The 23,973-nt window shown below is 43.1% G+C and overlaps 1 protein-coding gene across 1 annotated transcript in view; it reads left to right on the top strand.

Annotated features, from left to right (window-relative positions):
- The window catches only part of CPNE4 (copine 4), a 560,705-nt gene that overhangs the window by 170,521 nt on the left and 366,211 nt on the right, over positions 1-23,973 (top strand). The window contains exon 2 of the mRNA XM_089652053.1: positions 7,001-7,192. Coding sequence (XP_089508179.1) covers positions 7,022-7,192 — 171 coding nt within the window. The 5' untranslated portion in view covers positions 7,001-7,021. The remainder of the gene's footprint in view (positions 1-7,000; positions 7,193-23,973) is intronic.

Genomic DNA, 23,973 nt, shown 5'->3' on the forward strand with positions numbered 1-23,973 from the left:
AATGTGATAAAATGTAATTCTTGACATGCATCTGAAACAAAAATTTCCGGCAATCACATGTCTACACACATTTGTAACACTGACATATTCATTTATGTTTCCTCAAAGTCCAACTCCCAATCAACTACCAACACGGAATGGCTTGATTTTTTACTTTAAGCAAACCTGTCTGCTTAATTAAAGTTTCAAAGCCAAAATGTCTCCTAAAAATAGGCACAACAAGGCTCATGCTATTGTGTTTCATTAGTGCTCTGGATAAGCCTTCCAGCATTCATATATACTGTACACTACTCAAAAAAAATAAAGGAACAATTTTTAATCAGAATATAGCATCAAGTCAATTAAACTCCTGGGATATTGATCTGGTCAGTTAAGTAGCAGAGGGGGTTATGCAAGGAGGAACAGGATGAGCATTGCCAGAGCCCTACAAAATTACCTCCAGCAGGACACTGGTGTGAATGTCTCTGACCAAACAATCAGAAACAGACTTTGTGAGGGTGGCTTAAGGGTCCAACAACCTCTAGTGAGCCCTGTGTTCACTGCCCGGAACCAATAGAGCCTGATTGGCATATGCCATTGAACACCAGAATTGTCAGGTCTGCTACTGGCACCCTGTGCTTTTCACAGATGAGAGCAGGTTCACCCTGAGCACATGTGACAGACGTGAAAGGGTCTGGAGAAGTCGTGGAGAATGTTATGCTGCCTGTAACATCATTCAGCATGACCGTTTTGGTGGTGGGTCAGTGATGGTCTGGGGGAGGCATATCCATGGAGGGACGCACAGACCTCTACAGGCTAGACAATGGCACCCTGATTGCTATTAGGTATCGGTATGAAATCCTTGGACCCATTGTTAGACCCTAATCTGGTGCAGTGGGTCCTGTGTTCCTCCTGGTGCACAACAATGCCTGGCCTCATGTGGTGAAAGTATGTTGGCAGTTCCTGGAAGATGAAGGAATTGATACCATTGAATGGCCCGCGCGCTCACCTGACCTAAATCCAATAGAACACCTCTGGGATATCATGTTTCAGTCCATCTGACGTCTCTAGGTTGCACCTCAGACTGTCCGGTAGCTCAGTGATGCCCTGGTTCATATATGGGAGTCTCCATCATCTCATTTTGAGCATGCCCCGACATTGTCAGGTATGCATACAAGCACGTGGGGGCCATACAAAGTACCAGTTTGAGTTGCTGCAATGAAATTTCAGCAAAATGGACTAGCCTACTGCATTGTTTTTTCACTTTGATTTTCGGGGTGTCTTTGAATTTAGTTCTCTGTAGGTTGATCATTTTCATTTCCATCAATTGATGGGGTATCCTTACATTCCTAACACTTTACCTAGTCCAAATCATGATAGATATCCAGCATGATATTTTTCCCCATTGGGATCTGATGTGTTTTCAAAGTGTTCCTTTAATTTTTTTCGCAGTGTATATAAGACTTCTTTTTCTGCATCGTGTGTGATAATCCCCATCCTAAAATCAAACCCTGAGCATTCCACATCCCACTGTCCATTGAGACCAACTCAGCAGCCAGATGCTTATCCCCTGGGAGTAGATTTATGCACAATTGTGACAAATATTCATCTAAAATAAACACTTAATCCACTTTTACTTAGAAAAAAGAAGTAATCCCCTCTGGTTGATCAATGTACATTGTATGGATTTTAACAAGTTTTTTTGCAGATTCCTACCAGTTTCTGCTCTGGAGAAAAAACTATGTTTGATTATGTCAATGTACAGAGTGAATCTTAATAGGAATTACTTTTTCTTTATTGATTGATGCTGATGCACTTGCAGTTCTCTAATGAGGAAAGTTGCAGAGTCCCTATCCCTTTACTCAATTAACCCTTTGGGAGATTCTCATAAAAAATAACATTTTTATTGCAGAGGATGCCTCAAATCTGGCTTGTTTCTTAGTGCAGAGTTTTTGGAAAACTAAGTTAGCCAATCACACTAGCAGACAATGACATTTCTAGGGAAGTTCTGTACGCCAGCTATGTACAGAAATCCTCCAGGTTGCCATATTGCATTATTTTTGCAATAAAACTTACAGCATTGCAGATTAAAAAGGAAAGGTAATTTTTGTAATTTTTTATAACATTCAAATACAACTTGACTTGTGTATCAATTGTGTTTGCATTTATTTTTATTTGTTATTTTTTCCCTTTAAAGTGGAGTTACCGTTTAAGACATAAAACATCAAATTACACATTTCAGCATTCAAAAAAAGGCAACTGAAAAACGCTGAACTGTCCTGCTGTGCATTTTGCATTGAATAATTGGAAACAGAGATTTGACTTAAACTATTAATGCCAATATAAATATTTTGAACCTCAGTGGACATCACTTGTACATAAATGTCAGTGTATTTGTACTTACCTTATGGACATTATACTGCCTAATGCACCTTGCCATTGGTCAGTGAGGCTACCCTTTTGGGGAAAGAGGGAAGGGGGCATTTCAGAGCTCTCATCAGTGTTTGCATTGCTTCCAGGATGCTCTGGAAGAAAAGTCAATCTATGAATGGACACATATGGATGGATGGCAACTTAAAAAATATTTACAGCACAAAGATTCTTTTTTTTTTTTTTGGGGGGGGGGTATGAGATGCTTACCCCCCCCCTGACAATTTTTTTGGCTTTTCTCAGTGGAGAAATCTTTCTTCACCTATTGTGTTAAGACACTAGAGGCATTGAGAAAAGATCTCCCTGAAGTAAAGGTAAAACTTCTTTTAGGCTCACACCTCTCTGCCTGTTGCAATTAATGCATTTTTCTGGCATGCTTTGCATTTTTAAATACATGTATTTGATGCATTTTGCTTTCTTTGACAATAGGAAGTATTGACTTTGATGCCACATTGATGCCACTTCGTTGTGACTTTAGATGGGTGTGGCCTTGATGCGCCTTTGAATGGGTGTGACTTGGATACGACTTGGGATGGGTGCCACTGGTTGCGACTCTGAATAGGTGCGATTTTGATGAGACTTTGGATAGTTGCAACTTGGATACATCTTTGATGTTATTTGAGTGCCAGAAAGTGTAAAGTCGCATCAAAGTCACACTACATGAACAGAACTGTCACACTTTCCTATTAGCAAAAAAAAAAAAATTACATCACTGAAAACTCATCACTTTAGAGAGGTCTATCCTCCCTGCCACCTAACAACTTTACATGTGTTTTCCCAATCAGCCCATCCCCCACCTTTATTATTATTATCAAGAGATCCCTAAACTTTCCACTTCTTAATAGGTGATTTAACAGTACTGATTGGCATATTCAAGGCTTTGGACATCTTTATATGTCCTTTTCCATCTTTATGAAGTTCCATTACCTTGTTATGTAGTTCTTTTCTGATCCCCATGGCTCAGTATCTAGCCTAGTCAGTGCTTCCACATAAGAGCTAACAAACTCATTGACTATTTATACACTGACACTAATTGCAATTTAAAAAGCCACAGATATGGGACATTCACCTCTAATTGACATTTAAACCCGTGTGTGTCACCTTGTGTGTTTGTACCAAAGCTAAACATTCCAGGGGATGGAAACGTTTGATCATGGCCATTTGGGTGATTTCTGTTATCATTATGATTTAAAAAGGAGCCAAACAACTATTTGATAATAAATGGCTTCATATGATCATCATCCTTCAATAAAAGAGCATTTTATGGCATGATCAGTCATATTTTCAATATCAATGCCAAAATTTCACAATTTCTGCCAGGGTATGTAAACCTATGAGCACAACTGTATACTGAAATTTTAATTTAATTTTTTTTATACTAGTAATGGCAGCGATCAGAGACTTATAGTGGAAATGCAAAGGGCATTCTGACACTGGTGGGGGTGAACTGACTAACTGCCACTGACATCCCCAGTGACACTAATACAGTGATCAGTGCTAATAAAAAGCACTGACACTGTACTAATGACACTGGGCATGAAGGGGTTAACATCTGGGGCGATCAAAGGGTTAACTGTGTGCTGTGTGTATTTTACTGTGTGCTGTCTTACTAGCGAGACATACTGTTTTGTATCTATGTGCTGTGCAGAGAGATTAAAAGCAGCATGTCCATGCTGACAGGAGAGAGACATGTGTTGTTTACACATAGGTCTTTCCTGTCAGCTTTACCCGACGATCGGCGAGTCGGGAGAATCGTCAGCCAGGACCCGATGATTGACATCCATAACGGCGCAGGTAGGGTGGCGTGCGCACATGCCCCCTACCTGGAAATGCAAATCACATGTATATATACCTGATTTTGCACAGCCCTGCTGCCCTATAGCTATACTTCTGCTATAGGGCGGTGGGAAAGCGGTTAAAATTTCAACAAAGCAGAATCTGAACAATTCAGTAATGACATTTTATGGACACAGAGCTATGATTTCCTCTTAATAAGATGACCACAAATGTGTTACTAAATACAATTTATGTACACAATGTCAGGTTTCTGAGGACAGTTGGTGTAAACAGTTTTATCTTTGTAATAAAGTCAGTGTTGTGCTGACAATTCTACGTCAGTCTAGTGACATTGTTGCATTGCCAGATGTTGTGGATTTAGCCATTGAAGGGAGGTCTTTGTAGTGGAAATGTTTTGGTGCCAAGTAACAATCAACTATGCACCCCAGTTAGATTCATGAAGATCACCTGCTAATATGTGGCGGAGAATAACTGTATACAGTATACTACATGTAAATATGTTAAAAAGTATATTAAAGTGACATTGTCTAAAAAAATAAAGCAGAACCTGTAAAAGAAAACACTGAGCCTGGGTTCACATATATGTGGTGCAGTATATCGCATGTGATTCGCACAGGAACTGCACCGCATTCCTGTGCAAATAACATGCGCTTTGTTTTGGTGCGATTGGAGCCATACATTTTGTATGGCTCTATTCGCACAGCACCCGCACCAAAAACATGCAGGACTCTTTTTTTGGTCCGCACTAGAATTGGATTGCATAGGTATTTACACCTATGCGATCCGATTCTGTACATCACACCATGTTTTGCGGACCGCTTTCAGGGTGCTGTTAAACACACCTGCAGTGGTTCGCATGAACGGGGTGCGATTCTGATGCGATGCGGAATTTGAAAATACTGCGAATTCCGCACCACATCAGTGTGAACCAGGGCTTAAATCGGTAGTAAACTGCCAAATAAAATTGCAAAAAAAGTCCCCAAAATAATAGCATAATGTGGTAATATGCGTCATGTACTAGAATCGAAGAACAAAGGTATACTGCTCAGGCAAACAATCCAGATCAATCCACAACAGGCTCCGGCTCGTCACCACACATGATGCAAAAGGAAGAAGGGTCAGCCGCACACCGGAGGATAGATAAATATAGTGTGTATTTATTGATCCATAGGACACACAAAACAATAAATACACACTATATTCATCTATTCTCCGGTGTGCAGCTGATTCTTCTTCCTATTGCATCACGTACTAGCAGATTATGAAAGACTTACCTTAGAACGACAGAAAAGAAGGAGCCTTCTTTCCAGGTTCATAGGCTTTGGCTGTTTGAGTGGCCGAGCCATGATGACGTCACTCCCACACATGTGCGCAAGACTCATGGCTGCAACATGGCTCTCAATGGACGGCACACTGTCTATTGAGAGCACAGTGTGCATGCTCCTTATTTTAGGCTTAACTGTAGGTACAAGTTAACAAGGTAGGTTTTCTATCACTGTAAAGTGGTATTAAACCCAAAACAAAAAATTTAATATATTGCAGCTTACCAATCAATAGATATGGTGAGTGCATTTGATTTATTTTTTAAGACTTGTTTCCCTCTGTTTTCAACTGGTGATTTGCGATCGACAGGTATCACTGACAGGAGATGTTTGTATGTAAACAATACAGATCTCTCCCCTGTCAGCTCCAGCACACTGCTTTATATTGCCCTGCAAAGCAGCGTGCTTACACTACCAGATGTTAACTCCTTCCTACCCAGTGCCATTAGTACAGTGTCAGTGCTTTTTATTAGCACTGATCACTGTCTTAGTGTCACTGGGGATGTCAGTGACAGATAGTTAGTCCCCCCCACCAGTGTCAGAATGCCCTTTGCATAGCTTGTATGGAAAAAAAAAGATCCCAGTATATATACCGCCATTTGTAGATGCTATAACTTTCACGTAAACCAATTAATTTACACATATTGTTTTTTTTTTTTTAGCAACAACATGTACCAGAACACATTTTGGCCTAAATTTGTGACGAAATTAGATTTTTTACATTTTTTTATTGGACATGTTTAATAGCAAAAATTAAAAAATATTGTTTTTTTTTCTCAAAATTGTCGGCCTTTTTTGTTTAAAGCGCAAAAAATAAAAAATGCAGAGGTGATTAAATACCCCAAAAGAAAGCTCTATTTGTGGGGAAAACGGACATAAATTTAATTTGGGTGTTGCATGACTGCGCAATTGTCAGTTAAATTAACGCAACGCCGTATCGCAAAAAATGAAGGAATGTCAGGAAGGGGGGTAAATCCTCTGGAGGGCAAGTGGTTATACAATGGTAAATGGCTTGAAAACAAGATCAAATTGATTTTAACTGTGGTTATGTTATTTTATGTTACCTTGTTCCAGTAATAATTACTGATTCATCTTGCCCCTCCCCTTAGCCACATAATGTAAAAATCTGTACATCATATCAAAGATTAGCTCTCCAATACACTCTTGATTGACATCTTGTTGGGATGGTGTTTTTCTGTTGCATCGTCGTGGGAAGGGACTGTGCATTAAGATGGCCATGTTCTACCTATTTCTGTCTGAATGAACTCAATGGGATTGATTTGAAGCACAAAATCTCATTAATACTGTGTTATATGGGTGGTTGAAAATCAGTAGATGACTGGATCAATCTGCTTTTTCTGACAGCTGAGTGAGATTCGGAGGTAAATTTGAAAAAGTCTGTGTTGAACACAAGATTGTGTGGACTAGAATGAGGATTCTAATCTTTTGTTTTGTTTTTTTTTTTAACTTAGGGGTAATCTATTACTTTGAAGATGAGCAACATTTATGAATCAGCAGCCAATACCCTTGGAATTTTCAATAGTCCATGCCTCACGAAGGTGGAACTAAGGGTTTCTTGCAAGGGAATATCAGACAGAGATGCGCTCTCCAAGCCGGATCCCTGCGTCATCTTGAAAATGCAGTCACATGGACAGTGGTTTGAGGTAAGGCCAAAGAGCATATTCTTCAATTCATTTCCTGCTGTCAAAGTTTACCTAAAATTACCTATTAAAAAGTGATAATGAGGTCAATTCACTGGCTGTGATTGACAGCAGCAGGAGCCAATGATTCCCATTGCTGTCTTAGCCAATGAGGAGAGAGAGACCTGGGACAGCCGAATTACACTGTTTAACTACTTCCTGTCCAGCGACATACCCGTACGTCTCTAGCCTTTCGGTGCTTGTACCAGGATGATGCCTGCAGCTGCTGGACAACCGAGCAAAGCTTTGATTGGCTCTCCGTTATAGTAAACCAAAAGTGAAGACCTAACATTCTGGCTTACTAAACTAAAAATAAAGGCATTCAAAAACACTGATCTTGGTGTTTTGAATGCTTTTAGGTGCAGAGGAGAGATTTGGGTTTTTATAGACCCGAGATCTCTCCCTAAAGTGCACCTGCCAGCAATAAAAGAGCTAAAAAAATTAATGCAATAGTGTAAAAATAATAAAATAAAATAATAATGTCAAAAATTTAAATTGTAAGTGCCCTCCATCCTCCCACTCTTGCGCATGCAAAGATGAATGTGTGCGTCAGTCCCACACGCACGCAAACAGCGATCGATCCACACAAGTGACGTATCACTGTGAACATCAGCTCATGGGCAGTGATTTTAGAATTAGACCTCCTCTGTAAATCGAAAGTGTTAACCTGTAAAGGCTTTTAAAATGTCGCCTATGGATAGTAAAATTTATGTAATTTGTCTCCGTTTCATGGGCGTGCACAATTTTAAAATGTGACATGTTTGGTATCTATTTACTTGGCATAACATCATCCTTTATATTTTACAAAAATTGGTTATGTATTGTGTTTTTTTGTACTAAAGTTCAAAAAGTGTATTTTTTCTCAAAAAATTGCCTTTGGAAAACCACTGCGCAAATACCATGTGACATAAGAAATTGAAAAACCCACTAATTTATTCTCTAGGACCTCTGCCTTAAAAATATATTAATGTTTGGGGTTCTAAGTCATTTTCTACCAAAAAGTACTGATTGTTACGTGTGAACAAAAAGTGCCAGAAATGGCCTGGACTGGAGGTTGTTAACCAGTTGCCGCCCAGCCGCCATCTGGCTATAGGCTGGGCGGCAACTGGTTAACAACCTCCAGTCCAGGCCATTTCTGGCACTTTTTGAACAGCTCGTCCCTCCGGGTGGAAGCCATATGGCGTCCTTTCACGAACGTGCATTGCGCATGCATTGGGCAGCATTGCGGCGCGATCTGTCACCGGCCTGTGTACCAGCCCCATTGCCAGTACCATGTGACCTGCTGTGACCAATCACAGCAGGTCACATGACAGTTGTATACAATGGATGGCTTCCTTTCATGCCATCCATTGTATACAAGTGTGTCTAGCTGTGAATGGTCACAGCGATCACATGCACAGGTTGGACCAATCACAGCCCATCTGTGTCATGTGATTAGCCAAGCCAATCACAGCAAAAAAACCTGAATGAATCGATTTCATTCAGTTAAATGCTTGCTCATGGCAAAGGAATTCTCTGCTATAATCAATCAAATTGTGTAAAAAAAAAAAAAAATCCTGATCACTTCCGCAAAGTAGTACAATGTTACTATAGCCAATCACAGCCCAGCTGTGTCATGTGATTAGCCATGGCCAAATCACAGCTAAGCCCAAAAAAAAAAACAAAACAAAACCTGAATGAATCGATTTCATTCAGGTAAATGCTTGCTTAGAGCAAAGTAATTCTTTGCTATAAGCAAAAAAAAAAAAAGAAGAAAATACTGATCACTTCCCCAAAGTAGTACAATGTTACTATGGTAACATTATACTACTTTGGTCATAGTGAAATATGGAAAAAAATCTTAAAAAAAGAGAAAAAAATTAATTAAAAAATTAAAAATAATAACAAATTATCAATTTTTTTTTCGTACTGTTAACAGTCAGTGTCCCTGATCACCGCCATGCCAGTTATATGATGACGCTGTACTGCACTGGTGACAGTATGTGAAAACAATTGTGAAAATCATTTTTTTAATTTCTTCATTTTCCGATAAATTAAGACAAAAAAATTACAACTTCAAAAAACTCGCCATGCCTGTTAGGAAATACGTCAGACTGTCTACTTTGCAAAAAGGGGTCATTTGGGGGATATCTGTACTGTTCTGACATTTTTGGACCTCAAGAAATTAGATTGGCTGTCAGTACTTCAGGATTGATCAATTTTCAGATATATCCCACAGTTTGTGAACTCTATAACTTTCCTACAGAGTAAATAATAAATACTAATTTGGGTTATTTTCACCAAAGACATGTAGCAGAATACATCCTGGCCTAAATTTATGAAGAACAATTATTTACTTGCAAACTTTTATAACAGAAACAAAGAAAAATGTGGGGGTTTTTTTTCAAAATTTTCTGTCTTTTTTTGTTAATTTAGCAAACAATAAAAACCCCAGCGGTGGTTAAATACCACCAAAAGAAAGCTCTAGGTGTGTGAAGAAAATGATAAAATTTTAGTTTGGGTACAATGTTGTATGATCGCGCAATTGTCATTCAAAGTGTGAGAGCGCTGAAACCTGAAAATTGGCCTGGGCAGGAAGGGGGTAAAAGTGCCCGGTATTGAATTGGTTAAACAGATTAGGTGCCTTGTTAGAGCAGTATATATCTGAATGAGATCCATATATCTGACTGCCTGGAGTGCATTATGGTATATCCTAAGGGAGATAAGTGGGCAAATCCCTTTACCCTGCTCAGAGTCAAGATTTGCATACATTGCTGTCTCAAGATAATTGAGAAAATCTGTCAAACAACAAAACCATGTAACAGAAAATTGAATACTGTATATGTTCACGCCCCTTTGAGTGCCATCAATAATACTAGTAAGATGAGGTACGTAAATCAATGCAAGAGTATGAGATCCAGGATGAATCAAATTCTCTGCAAATACATCAAAAGCTAAGCTCACCTTTTACAAAAACTGGCCCGTGCAGACAAGGCGCCCAGCCCCTTACAATACACCCACTTGTAATAATATTGTTTTCTCAACACTTGAGAGAGACAGGCTGTGCCCCAGTAAATCACTGACATTGATTAATCTACATTGGAAAATTCATCCTGCTCTAAGACTTGTGTGCTCTTTCTGATTGCTGCAAATTCTACACACTTTTTTTTCATGAATTGTACCCAGGTCAATACCCCTATAAGCATGTGTAGTGGCCAAGTTTGGTTTAAAGTGGTTGTAAAGGCTCAAGGTTTTTTACCTTCATGCAATCTATGCATGAAGGTAAAAAACCTTCTGTGTGCAGCAGCCCCCCCAGCCCCCTCCAATCTTTACCTGAGCCCCCTTCGATCCAGCGATGTTCTTGACAGCCTCTGCTGTCTTGGGACTCTTTCTCCTCATTAGCTGAGACAGTAACAGGAGCCCATTTGCTCCTGTTGCTGTCAATCACAGCCAATGAGCCAATGAGGAAAGCCACGGCTCTATGTGTCTTATAGACGCACAGATCAGCAACTTGGGGATGAGCACGCAGAGTTGCCCCCAGGGTGAGCGGCTTTCCCTGGGGGCACTGCTCGAGGAGGAGGAGTCAGGAGCGCTGGGGGGGACCCAAAAAGAAGAGGATCACTGCACAGAGCAGGTAAGTATGACACATTTGTTATTTAAAAAAAACAAAAACAAAGCTTCAATGTTACTTACATGCAAGCACCATATTTGTAGGCCTTTTCTGTCACCTACGAAGCATGGCCAATGCTATATTCCTACATCCTGGCTTATTTCCAGGACATGACAGCCACAAGAACCAAACAAGCAAGAGCACTCCCTAATTCAAAATTTGCATATGCACACTGTGCTCTCTCCCGTTGCAGAAAAGACACTCCAGTTGCACATTCCCACCAGGATTCTCAAACTACTGTAGCCCATTTCCAACTCATACTCTGGGCTTGAGCAAAATAGTCACTGAGCCTTATTCTTTGAGGACAACTAAGGATATTATCACTGTAATCTCCGAATACGGAAAGGCTTCTTCACAGTAAGGCCTGGATTCTTTCCTACAATATAACTGGATACTAATATTTATAGGTAAAGTTGATCCAGGGAATATACGGTTGCCTCTTGAGGGATCAGGAAGGAATTTTTTCCCCTGCTGGAGCAAATTGGGTCATGCTTTATTTGGGTTTTTTGCCTTCCCATAGATCAACTGTTAGCATAGAACTGTGTATAAGGGTTGAATAAATTTTTTCTCCCTTTTTTTGGTTGAACTAAATTGACTTGTGTCTTTTTTTCAATCAGACTAACTATATAACTATGTAACTAGTTTTCCTCAAGGAGGAAGGTTCAACAGCCAGTTTGTTGTGCCGGAAATAAACCAGGATGAAGGAATGTAATTTTAGTCAGGGTTCATGGGTGACAGGCCTACAGGTACTTTATTTGTATTATACAATATTTTTACACATGGAACAGAGTATTTGACACTACTGGTGCCCCGTGTCTGCATGGACCCGTGTTTGCAAATGGTGAACTCAGCCTTTCAATTTCAACAGAAAAAAAAGATGATATACTGTATAGTATAATGAGCCAGTATCCCTAAAGAAAACACTTACTAAAGAAGTTGAAAATCTTCACTCAAAAAGTTGTAAAAATATTATCTTTAATTATTCAATCATTTGAAAAAATTCTGCACATGATTGGGTATTCAAAATGAAGAAGAACCCGCTTTTCACGTGATTGCAAAACTGAAATGAATATTCACATAATTTTTCAATGAGGATTTTCAACACTTTATTAAATCCAATCAATGATTAGCGCTGCTGCCACCTGGGAATCCAAATCCCATCCAAACAGCATAACTCCTTGGGATCCTCAACTTTGCCAAAGCCACCACTTAGATGCAAATAAAAAGACAAGTCCCTGGAGTATCTTGGTTAATTGGAGGTGTTTTTATTTATTCCAATTCATGGCATACATAATGCAAGATCGTAGTCAAAACCTGGATGCATTTTAAACATTTTTTGAGTTAAGTTTTTCACATGTTTAGTAGATTAGCCTAAATGTCTAACAGATGTACAGCAAGTAAAGTCAGAGCTGCCTTTACTGGCTGTATACTGTATCTGTGAATACAGACAATATGCTGCTCTTAGGAGCTTTTTCACTGTACTTTTTACAGCATATTACTGTTTTTTTTATTAAAATGAATGCATAACTTCCTTACCCAGTATCCCATCTGTATGCCTGGTGTGCTTACCCAGCACACCAGGCATACAGATGGGTATTATCAAAGTCAAAGGACCAGCCTGATATTGGTCTTCAACAAAAAGTAGGTATCCCTCTCTTTCTCAAAAAAGCCCCACAGATACTAATAAATATTAGGCCTTTCTGTATCACTGAACGTAAATTGGTTGCATGGGAATAAGAGAGGCTTTGTGTGCAATCTACTCACCTGTAAGTAACTAGAGGTTGTGTGTACTCCAGATGTGTTCATTTGAGACAAATGCTGTTTAGTGACGTATTTAGTCACTTGAACAACTATAATTACAAATAACTTTTAAAACCTATGACAATTTACAATATGCTATTCTAAAAGTCAGTCATTATGACTCTGTGTCAGGGCAGGAGCCGAGGAACGGACATGCAGGCCTAACAATGTAACGCACTGGCTGACGACAACCACCACCCACAGACCGAAGTCCCTCAGGGCTGCCCTTCACCAGGGCCCCTGATGGTTGGGATGGACTTGACGCAGCCAGGAACCAGGTCGCGGCCCCCGAGACACCTCAGCTGCGGTAATGGCTGCCGCCAATGGCGTGTAGCTGGTGGAAGAAACAAAAGAGTAGTCAGACAAGCCGGGGTCAACAACAACAGGACAAAACAGTACAGGACAGCAGACGAGAATCACAGGTCACAAGCCGGGTTCAGCAACAGAGGGTCAGATCAAAGGAGAATACAAAGAATAGTCAAGTCACAAGCCGAATCAGAATACCAGGAGAGTCACGAGAGTCAGAACAGAGTAATAGTAACACAAAGACACAAGACACAAGTGCAAAGAGCATGTGCGGGCCACAGGCTTATATGTCATCAGCCACGCCCCTCTGGGGGGTGGACCTCAGAGACCTGAAGGCATAAAAAGGATTCCCATCATGCACAGCAGAATCCAAGATGGACGCCAGCACATGGAGTAACATAACCTCAGGGAAAAGGTAGGACCTTGACAGTACCTCCTCCTCAAGGGCCCCTCCCCCTCCGCGGCTCAACAAAAGGTTTCTGAGGAAAGCGGGTATGAAAAGCGCGGAGGAGGGCAGGAGCATGGACATCCGCTGAAGGAACCCAGGAACACTCCTCAGGACCATAACCACGCCAATGAACCAGGAACTGTAATCGACCGCGCACCAATCGAGAGTCCAGGATCCGGCTCACCTCATACTCCTCATGACCGTCAACCCGGACAGGACGGGGCCGAGGCAGAGAGGTAGTGAAGTGATTGCAGATCAGAGGTTTCAACAGGGAAACATGAAAGATATTGGAGATCCGCATCCCAGACGGAAGGGCAAGGGCATAGGCCACCGGATTCACTTTGCGGAGAATGCGGAAAGGACCGACAAAACGGGGAGCTAGTTTGGGTGTGGGCACCCGAAGATTGAGGTTGCGAGTAGACAACCACACCCGATCGCCGACCTGGTATGAAGGAGCGGGCAACCGTCTGCGATCAGCCTGGAACTTCTGGCGCTGAGCTGAGTCCCTCAAGGCCCTCTGGATCTGCCCCCATGAAGAACGCAGGGCAGCAAGATGGTTCTCCACAGCCGGAATGTCCTGTGGTGAGAACCTCTCAGGTACTACTGCGGGTTGGAACCCATAGTTGGCCATGAAGGGCGACATCCCGGAGGAGGAGTTGACCGCTGAGTTCCTGGCAAACTCTGCCCAAGGCAGGAGATCGGCCCAATCGTCCTGATGGTCTGAAATATAACATTGAAGGAATTGTTCTAAGGCCTGATTGGAACGCTCCGCAGCCCCATTGGTAGGCTGAGGAAAAGGAGAGACTAATACCCAACTGGGAGCAGAAGGCGCGCCAGAATCTGGACACGAACTGACTCCCGCGGTCCGAGACAATCACCTTAGGCAACCCATGCAGGCGAAAAATCTCCCTGGAAAAGACCGTGGCCAGTTCTTGCGCTGTTGGTAATTTCCTGAGTGGAATGCAATGGCACATCTTGGAAAACCGATCGACAATCATGAGGATGACCGTATGACCCGAGACACCGGGAGGTCTACAATAAAGTCCATACCTAGGTGTGACCAAGGACGCTCCCCATTGGGAATGGGTTGCAGAAGACCCAAAGGGAGATGCCGTGGAGACTTATTCTGGGCACAGATCGAACATGCCGCTACATAAGAGGCAATGTCGGCACGGAGGGTTGGCCACCAGAATAAGCGAGAGACGACCCAACACAGCTGGTTCTTCCCCGGATGCCCGGCAGTTTTGGCGTTATGGTAGGTACGCAGCAGGCGGGTGCGCAATCCCTCGGGTACAAAACATCTACCCTCCGGCTTCCCGGGGGGAGCATCAGATTGAGCCGCCAAAATCTGCTCCCCAAGAGGAGAGGTCAGACTGGTGCGAATGGCAGCCAGGATCTGATCTGGAGGAATAACTGAGATTGGCTCAGAGTCTTCCCTGGACAACTCAGAGTATTGCCGTGATAACGCATCAGCCCTGACATTCTTGGAACCAGGCAAATATGAAACCACATAGTTGAAGCGTGACAAGAACAGAGCCCATCTGGCCTGGCGGGGTGTCAATCTTTTGGCCTCCGAAAGATAAGTCAGGTTCTTATGATCGGTAAGAATGAGGACCGGAACCGCGGAGCCCTCGAGCAGGTGCCTCCATTCCTTGAGAGCCAGAATGATTGCCAACAACTCCCTATCTCCAATCTGGTAGTTGCACTCTGCAGAGGAAAGCTTCCTGGAGTAGAACCCACAGGGAAGTAGGGGTCCATCGGGCGACCGACGTTGAGACAGGAGAGCGCCTACTCCCGTCTCGGATGCATCAACCTCAAGGACGAAGGGCAATCCAGGATTGGGATGAGACAGTATCGGAGCCGACGCGAAGGCGGATTTCAGAGCCTCGAACGCTACGATGGCTTTGGGTGGCCACTCGTGAGGATTACTGCCCTTCTTGGTTAGGTCTGAGAGAGGCTTTGCCAGCGTGGAGAAGTTCCGGATGAACTTCCGATAGTAGTTGGCAAAACCCAAAAAGCGCTGAATGGGCCGTAGACCATTGGGACGAGGCCACTGCAGAACCGCCGAAACCTTCTGAGGGTCCATGGAGAATCCCTCCGCAGAAATGATGTAGCCTAAAAAGGCAACTTGGGATCGATGGAATTCGCACTTCTCAAGTTTACAAAAAAGTTCGTTCTCACGTAATCGTTGCAGCATCTGCTTGACATCCTGGATATGGGACTCCATGGAGGCAGAGTAAACCAGGATGTCATCCAAGTAAACTACCACGCACTGCTGCAACAAGTCACGAAGGACATCATTTATGAATTCCTGAAAAACTGCGGGCGCGTTACACAACCCGAAGGGCATCACCAGGTATTCGTAGTGACCGGTTCTGGTGTTAAACGTGGTCTTCCACTCATCCCCCTGTTTGATCCGTACGAGGTTGTACGCCGCCCTAAGGTCAAGTTTGGTAAAGACTGTTGCCCCCTTAAGGCGGTCGAACAACTCAGTAATCAAGGGAATCGGGTAGGCATTCTTAGTGGTGATTCGATTAAGACCCCTATAATCGATGCAAGGCCTCAATTCACCACCCTTCTTTTTTACAAAGAAAAAACCCGCTCCTGCTGGGGAAGTAGACTTACGAATGTGCCCCCGGGAAAGCGCATCCGCAACGTACTCCTCCATGGCCTTATTCTCCGCAACCGAGAGAGGATACACCCTGCCACGCGGAGGAGTGGCACCGGGTTGCAAGGATATGACGCAGTCGTAAGGACGATGAGCAGGTAAGGCACCAGCGCGTACCTTATCAAACACGTCCTGGTACTACCCATAATCAGAGGGCAACGCAGAGTCCGAGGAGGCACACAACACCTTAACCGGCCCACGGATGCACCCGGCCCCACACTGTGGAGACCACGAGAGAATCTCGGCTGTTTGCCAATTGAAGGTTGGATTGTGCATCTGGAGCCAGGGATACCCCAAAACCACCGAATAGTGCGGAGAAGAAATCACCTGGTAACAGGCCAACTCCCTGTGAACAGCCCCAATAGCTACTTCCACTGGCACAGTCTCGTGGGTAACCTGCGGTGGTTGCAGGGGCCTGCCATCTATCGCCTCGAGAACCAATGGGGTAACTCGAGCCTGCAGGGGAATGGAGTCCTGGGCAGCAAACGAGCTGTCCATAAACAACCCGCTGGCCCCAGAATCTACCAACGTCTGGGCCGTCACCGAGCCCTCCGCCCAAGAGAGGACAACGGTGATCAGTGGCTTATCTCTGCGGAACGCCGGGGACGAGGAGACTCCACCCAAGATCTGTCCCCGACAGGATCTCAGGTGCGAGCGTTTCCCGGACGGACCGGACAGGACTGCCGAAAGTGCCCACCAAGACCACAGTACAGGCAGCGACCCTCCCGACGCCGAGCGGCCCGCTCCCCCTCGGAAAGGCGAGCAAACCCCAGCTGCATGGGCTCACCACCAGACAATCCATCCCCAGGAGGCGTGGGAGGAGAGGGAGGAACGGGTGGGACAGAAAACGCAGGTGCCAGTCGATTGGAAGGCCTCCGCAGGCGTTCCTTGAGTGAAGGCCTCTCCCTGAGCCTGGTGTCAATCAGGATCAGGAAAGAGATGAGCTCCTCCAACACCACAGGCAGTTCCTTAGCAGCAATCTCGTCCTTCGTTGTGTTAGAAAGACCATGGGAAAACGCAGCCACCAGAGCCTCATTGTTCCAACCGACCTCTGCCGCCAGGGTACGAAACTCTATGGCGTACTCGGCCACGGTCCGTGAACCCTGATGCATGGTCATGAGCAGCTTGGCCACCGAGGCGGAACGAGCCGGTACATCGAATACCCTACGGAAGGCATCGACAAAACCGGAAAAATCTTGAATAACCGGGTCGTTCCTCTCCCATAAGGGATTTGCCCAGGCCAAGGCCTTGTCTGCGAGTAGTGAAATTAGGAACCCAACCTTTGACCTCTCAGACGGGAAGGCGTGGGGTATTAATTCAAAATAAATACCCACCTGGTTGAGGAACCCACGACACTGACTCGGCTCACCCCCAAAGCGCTGTGGAAGAGGGGCAGAGCCAGTCTTACCTCTGGGTGCCGCTGATGCAGCCACCGAGGTGGTGGACGCAATAGACGGAGAAGCAGCGGGAGAGTCCACCGGAGTGACTACCGGCCTAATAGCACCAGGAGCAAGGTGTGCAGTGCGTGCAAGCAGAGTTTGCAACGCCTGAGCGAACTGATCCAACAGGTGATCCTGTTGATCGAGTCTGGCGACTAGCGTTGGGAGCGAAGGCGTGCCTGCACCGTCAGGGTTCATGGCACTTGTGTAATGTCAGGGCAGGAGCCGAGGAACGGACAGGCAGGCCTAACAATGTAACGCACTGGCTGACGACAACCACCACCCACAGACCGAAGTCCCTCAGGGCGCGGAGTCTAAGTCCCAGGCTGCCCTTCACCAGGGCCCCTGATGGTGGGGATGGACTTGACGCAGCCAGGAACCAGGTCGCGGCCCCCGAGACACCTCAGCTGCGGTAATGGCTGCCGCCAATGGCGTGTAGCTGGTGGAAGAAACAAAAGAGTAGTCAGACAAGCCGGGGTCAACAACAACAGGACAAAACAGTACAGGACAGCAGACGAGAATCACAGGTCACAAGCCGGGTTCAGCAACAGAGGGTCAGATCAAAGGAGAATACAAAGAATAGTCAAGTCACAAGCCGAATCAGAATACCAGGAGAGTCACGAGAGTCAGAACAGAGTAATAGTAACACAAAGACACAAGACACAAGTGCAAAGAGCATGTGCGGGCCACAGGCTTATATGTCATCAGCCACGCCCCTCTGGGGGGTGGACCTCAGAGACCTGAAGGCATAAAAAGGATTCCCATCATGCACAGCAGAATCCAAGATGGACACCAGCACATGGAGTAACATAACCTCAGGGAAAAGGTAGGACCTTGACACTCTGTCAGGGTAATAACATTTCATATCATATACCTGCTATGTGTCTGCTGTGCCATATACATTTGTTTAAAAAATATCCTGTTATCTATGCATCACTTCCTTTGTGTGAAATACCTGGTGACCCTGTCAGTCACCCTGTTATCCTATATCAAATTGACTATGCTATGCATGGAAGCATGTTCATCGCAGTGTGGTCGGTTTTATGGCTTTCACAGGTAATCATTGGGAAGATCAGTGTTCTCAGCCTCATGCTGACCCCCCCACAGTCTTTACCACCACTTTTACAGCAGCCAAGAAGAGACATTAGGTGATAATTTATAAAAATAAAGGGGTAAAAAGGTATTTAAAACATTTTTTTTTGTAAATTTAAACACAAACGTTTTGCCTTTCATTTCAATTTTAAACTGAATGAGTTGTTTTACAAGGTGAGGGTTTATATATACTTTAATAGGGCCAAGAGTAATGATGACATGCGATAATTCATGGTAACAAGTCAGAATTGATCTTTTACTAATCCAGCCCCAGTTAAGAGCTGGATTCTATGAATTGTTACATATTACAAATCCAATATTTTCCTATGGATGTTTTCACTTTGTTCTTGGTCTTGGAACTCAGCAGTTTGTTTCGTCTCTCGGTGATATCTGCCAATTTGCTATCTGTCTTTCAGATGATAGAAACACAGACACGTGATGGCAGAAAAAAGACCAAGTGGTCAATTGAGTCTACCCGTTGTTTTTTTTTTTCTGAGCATTCAGTATAACTATGTTTGTCCCAAGCATGTTTAAATCCACTTGACTGACTCACTACCTCTGCTGGAAGTCTATTCCAAACATCAACTACCCTTTCAGTGAAATAATACTTTCAAGGATTAGTTTTGAACTTACCTCCTGCTAGTTTATGGTCATGTCCCTGTGTTCTTGATCTTGATTTCATATTGAAAATCCTGCCCATGGGTTGGACAATAAATGGAAACACTACATGATTTGCAGGTGTGAAAGTGACTATATGTTTCTCATTGAAAGAAAAAGTGATGTAACACTCTTTGGCTTCCGCTGTGTGATGAGACACCTAGCTAACATGTGGGAAGCCTCATTTGGGTCATTCGCTGCATGCGATGCTAGTAATATGGAGTCATGTCAGAGCTTACTGAACTTCAAAGAGGGCAAATTGTTGGTGCCGGCTTAGCTGGTCCCTCTTTGACTGAAGTGTCTAATTTATTTGTCATGTTACGAGGTACAGTATCAGAGATTATGACAAGATATACGGTTTCTGGGAAAACGTCATCTAATAAGCATTAGCAAGGTCAACATGGTAAACAGACGACCGAAAGAGACAAAAGGACATTGCGCAGGATTGTGACCCGGAATAAGAACACAACTGCTGCAAAAGTGACTGCAGAACTCAATGTCAGTCTCGGGACTGAGATTGAGCTCTGCAGTCACTTTTCCAGCAGTTGTTTTCATATATATATATATATATACACTATATTGCCAAAATTATGAGGATGCCTGCCTTTACACGCACATAAACTTTAATGGCATCCCACTCTTAGTCCGTAGGGTTCAATATTGAGTTGGCCCACCCTTTGCAGCTATAACAGCTTCAACTCTTCTGGGAAGGCTGTCAACAAGGTTTAGGGGTGTGTATATGGGAATGTTTGACCATTCTTCCAGAAGCACATTTCTGAAGTGAGACACTGATGTTGGAGATGGTCTGGTTCGCAGTCTCCGCTCTAATTCATCCCAAAGGTAGGGAGGTCAAGACTCTGTGCAGACCAGCAAATTCTTCCACCCTAAACTTGCTCCTCCATGTCTTTATGGACCTTGCTTTGTGCACTGATGCGCAGTCATGTTGGAACAAATGGGGCCATCCCCAAACTGTTCCCAAAAAGTTGGGAGCATGAAATTGTCCAAAATGTCTTGGTACGCTGACAAGAGTTCCCGTCACTAAAACTAAGCCCAATCCCTGAAAAACAACCCCACACCATAATCCCCCCTCCACCAAACACCAAACTTTACACTTGGCACAATGCAGTCAGACAAGCACCGTTCTCCTGTCACCTACCAAACCCAGACATATCCATCAGATTACCAGACAGAGAAGAACATGTCTCCACTGCCAGTGGCAGCATGCTTTACAACACTGCATTTGACGCTTTGCATTGCACTTGGTGATGTAAGGCTTGGATGCAGCTGTCCGGCGATGGAAACCCATTCCATGAAGCTCTCTACGCACTGTTGTGCTAATCTGAAGGTCACACAAAGTTTGGAGGTCTTTAGCTATTGACTCTGTGGACAGTTGGCGACCCCGCTCTGACATTTTACATGGCCTACCACTTTGTGGCTGAGTTGCTGTTATTCCAAGTTGCTTCCACTTTGTTCCAATACCACTAACAGTTGTCCATGAAATATTTAGTAGCAAGGAAGTTTCACGGATGGACTTATTGCACAGGTGGTAACCTATCACGGTATCACGCTTGAATTCACTGAGCTCCTGAGAGCGACCCATTCTTTCACAAATGTTTGTAGAAGACATCTGCATGCCTAGGTGCTTGATTTTACACACCTGTGACCATGGAGGTGATTGAAACACCTGAATCCAATGATTTGGAGGGGTGCCTCAATACCTTTGGCAATATAGTGTGTGTATATATACAGTTGCAAGAAAAAGTATGTGAACCCCTTGGGATTACGTGGAGTTTTGCATGAATTGGGCATAAAATGTGCTCTGAACGTCATCTAAGTCACAACAATAGAAGAACACAGTCTGCTGAACATAATACTACACAAACATTAGATGTTGCCATGGTTTAACTGCACATAACATGTAAACATTCACAGTGCAGAGAGGAAAAAGTATGTGAGGCCCTAGCTTAATGACTTCTCCCAGAGCTAATTGGAGCCAGGAGTGAGCCAACCTTGACTCCAATCAGTGTGATGATATTGGATGTGTTGCTGACAGCTGTCCTGCCCTTAAAAAACACACACCTGTTTTGGGTTTACTGGATTCAAGAAGCACTGTCTGATGTGAACCATGCCTCGCAGAAAAGAGCTCTCAGAAGACCTACGATCAAGAATTGTTGACTTTCATGAAGCTGGAAAGGGTTACAAAAGTATCTCCAAAAGCCTTGATGTTCATGTGTCTACGGTAAGACAGACTGTCTACAAATGGAGAAAGTTTAGCACTGTTGCTACTCTCCCTAGGCGTGGTCGTCCTGTAAAAATGACTGAAAGAGCACAGCACAGAATGCTGCATGAGGTAAAGAAGAATCCCAGAGTGTCAGCTAAAGACCTACAGAAATCTCTGGCACATGCTAACATTTTTGTTGACACATCTACAATAAGGAAAACATTAAACAAGAATGGAGTACATGGGAGGACACCACGGAGGAAGCCATTGCTGTCCAAAAAGAATATTGCAGCACGTTTGAAGTTTGCAAAAGAGCACCTGGATGTTCCACAGCACTACTGGCAAAATATACTGTGGACAGATGAAAGCAAGATTGAGTTGTTTGGGAAGAACACACAACACTGTGTGGAGAAAGAAAGGCACAGCACACCAACATCAAAACCTCATCCCCACTGTAAAGCATGGCGGAGGGAGCATCATGGTTTGGGGCTGCTTTGCTGCCTCAGGGCCTGGACGCATTGTTGTCATTGATGGGAAAATGAATTCCAGGGTTTATTAAGACATTTTGCAGGAAAACGTACGACTATCTGTCCGCCAACTGAAGCTCCGCAGAGGATGGGTGATGCAACAGGACAATGACCCAAAGCATACAAGTAACTCAACAAAACAATGGCTGCAACAGCACAGAATACGCCTTCTGGAGTGGCCCAGTCAGAGTCCTGACCTCAACCCAATTGAAATGCTGTGGCATGACCTTAAGAGAGCGTTTCACACCAGACATCCCAAGAATATTGCTACACTGAAACAGTTTTGTGAAGAGGAGTGGTCCAAAATTACTCCAGATCGTTGTGCAGGTCTGATCTGCAACTACAGGAAACGTTTGGTTGAGGTTATTGCTGCCAAAGGAGGGTCAACCAGTTATTAAGTCCAAAGGTTCACATACTTTTTCCTTCCTGCGCTGTGAATGTTTACATGTTATGTGCAATTAAACCATGGCAACATCTAATGTTTGTGTAGTATTATGTTCAGCAGACTGTGTTCTTCTATTGTTGTGACTTAGATGACGTTCAGAGCACATTTTATGCCCAATTCATGCAAAACTCCACGTACTCCCAAGGGGTTCACATACTTTTTCTTGCAACTGTATATATATATATATATATATATATATATATATAGATATCTCAATCATCAGATGCTCTGAGTTTTACTTGTAAGTTTACTTCTGCGATGTAATTTTTAATATCATATATTGACCTGTTGGTCCATCCATTTATCTGCCTGTGTTTATGTGTTTATCTGTGGCTCTGTTATTTGATCTACCATCATATAGATTGGTTTCCAAGTTGGGTTTGGCACCTCCAATCTTCCAATTTTTACATCCACTACTTGTTTTTTTTTTTTGTTCTATCTTCAATGAGAAAATATTCTTTTATTTTCAGCTGAAATTTCTGATATTGATAAATGCTGATTATGCATCATTAATTCCAAAGGCAAATCAGTGTTTTTAATTCCCTTAAGTAGGATCTGAATTAATATTGATATGCTACTGATCTTTCCACTTCCAGAAAATATTAATTTCCTTCAAGCTGAATGCATTTTCATCTCATATAATCAAACTTCAGTTCTCTGTACTTTTCAAGTAATTATAACTTTTGCCTTGATTTAGTTTAATTCTGTTCTTTTTATTGCATTTCTTCATGTCAAATTCTTTTTATTGACTCATTGCATTTCTTCAAGACATTTTCATCTGGAGTTAGCTATTGGCAGTTCATTGTAAAATTGCACCTTGCAAGTATGTTTTCTAGAAGAGGAAGTGTAATATCTATGGATTATGGAACCACAGGGGGTTCAAATTGACAGATGTGTAATATGTTGTATTGAGGGCTACATATTTCTAAGGTCCCAGATCAATAGAGCTTTCATTTAGGGTTCCAGTTTATAAAAGGTCAAGCAGCAGTGTTCTAGAAAAATATCCATCTGTTTTCATGGCAATCGATTTGGCAGTAGACGTTTACATCACTAAGAAAACATCAATGATGTTATTTCAATTTTCAGTCAACATTTTCTCTAGCTAAAAGGAGAGAAAGAAAATAATTTTGTAACTCAATGAAAACAACAGGGAACTTTGGTTTACTTATGTTTGCTTTGCATACAATATATTTCCTTTTATTGTGTGTTTTTTGTTAGGTAATATTTAAAGATGAGTAAAAAAAAATAGCTCAGATGTGAACCTTCTTGCAGAAAAATACAATATTAACAGACCAAGAACAAAAGATGACATCACTATATCAAGAAGGTCACAAATGCAGAGGCTCTTTGGTATACACTTACTTCTCACCCATGCTATAAACAGCAAGTAGAACACCTAAAATAACAGGAACCAATATTTTCTTCATATGAGCTGTCATCCAGACTTCACGCTTTTACTAATATCTATAACAACCCTTAATTTCCTTCTGGCA

The sequence above is a fragment of the Staurois parvus genome, unplaced genomic scaffold (genome assembly GCF_062004578.1).
Source record: "Staurois parvus isolate SC_StPar_1 unplaced genomic scaffold, SC_StPar_1.0 ptg000670l, whole genome shotgun sequence".
NCBI classification, from domain to species: Eukaryota; Metazoa; Chordata; class Amphibia; order Anura; family Ranidae; genus Staurois; species Staurois parvus.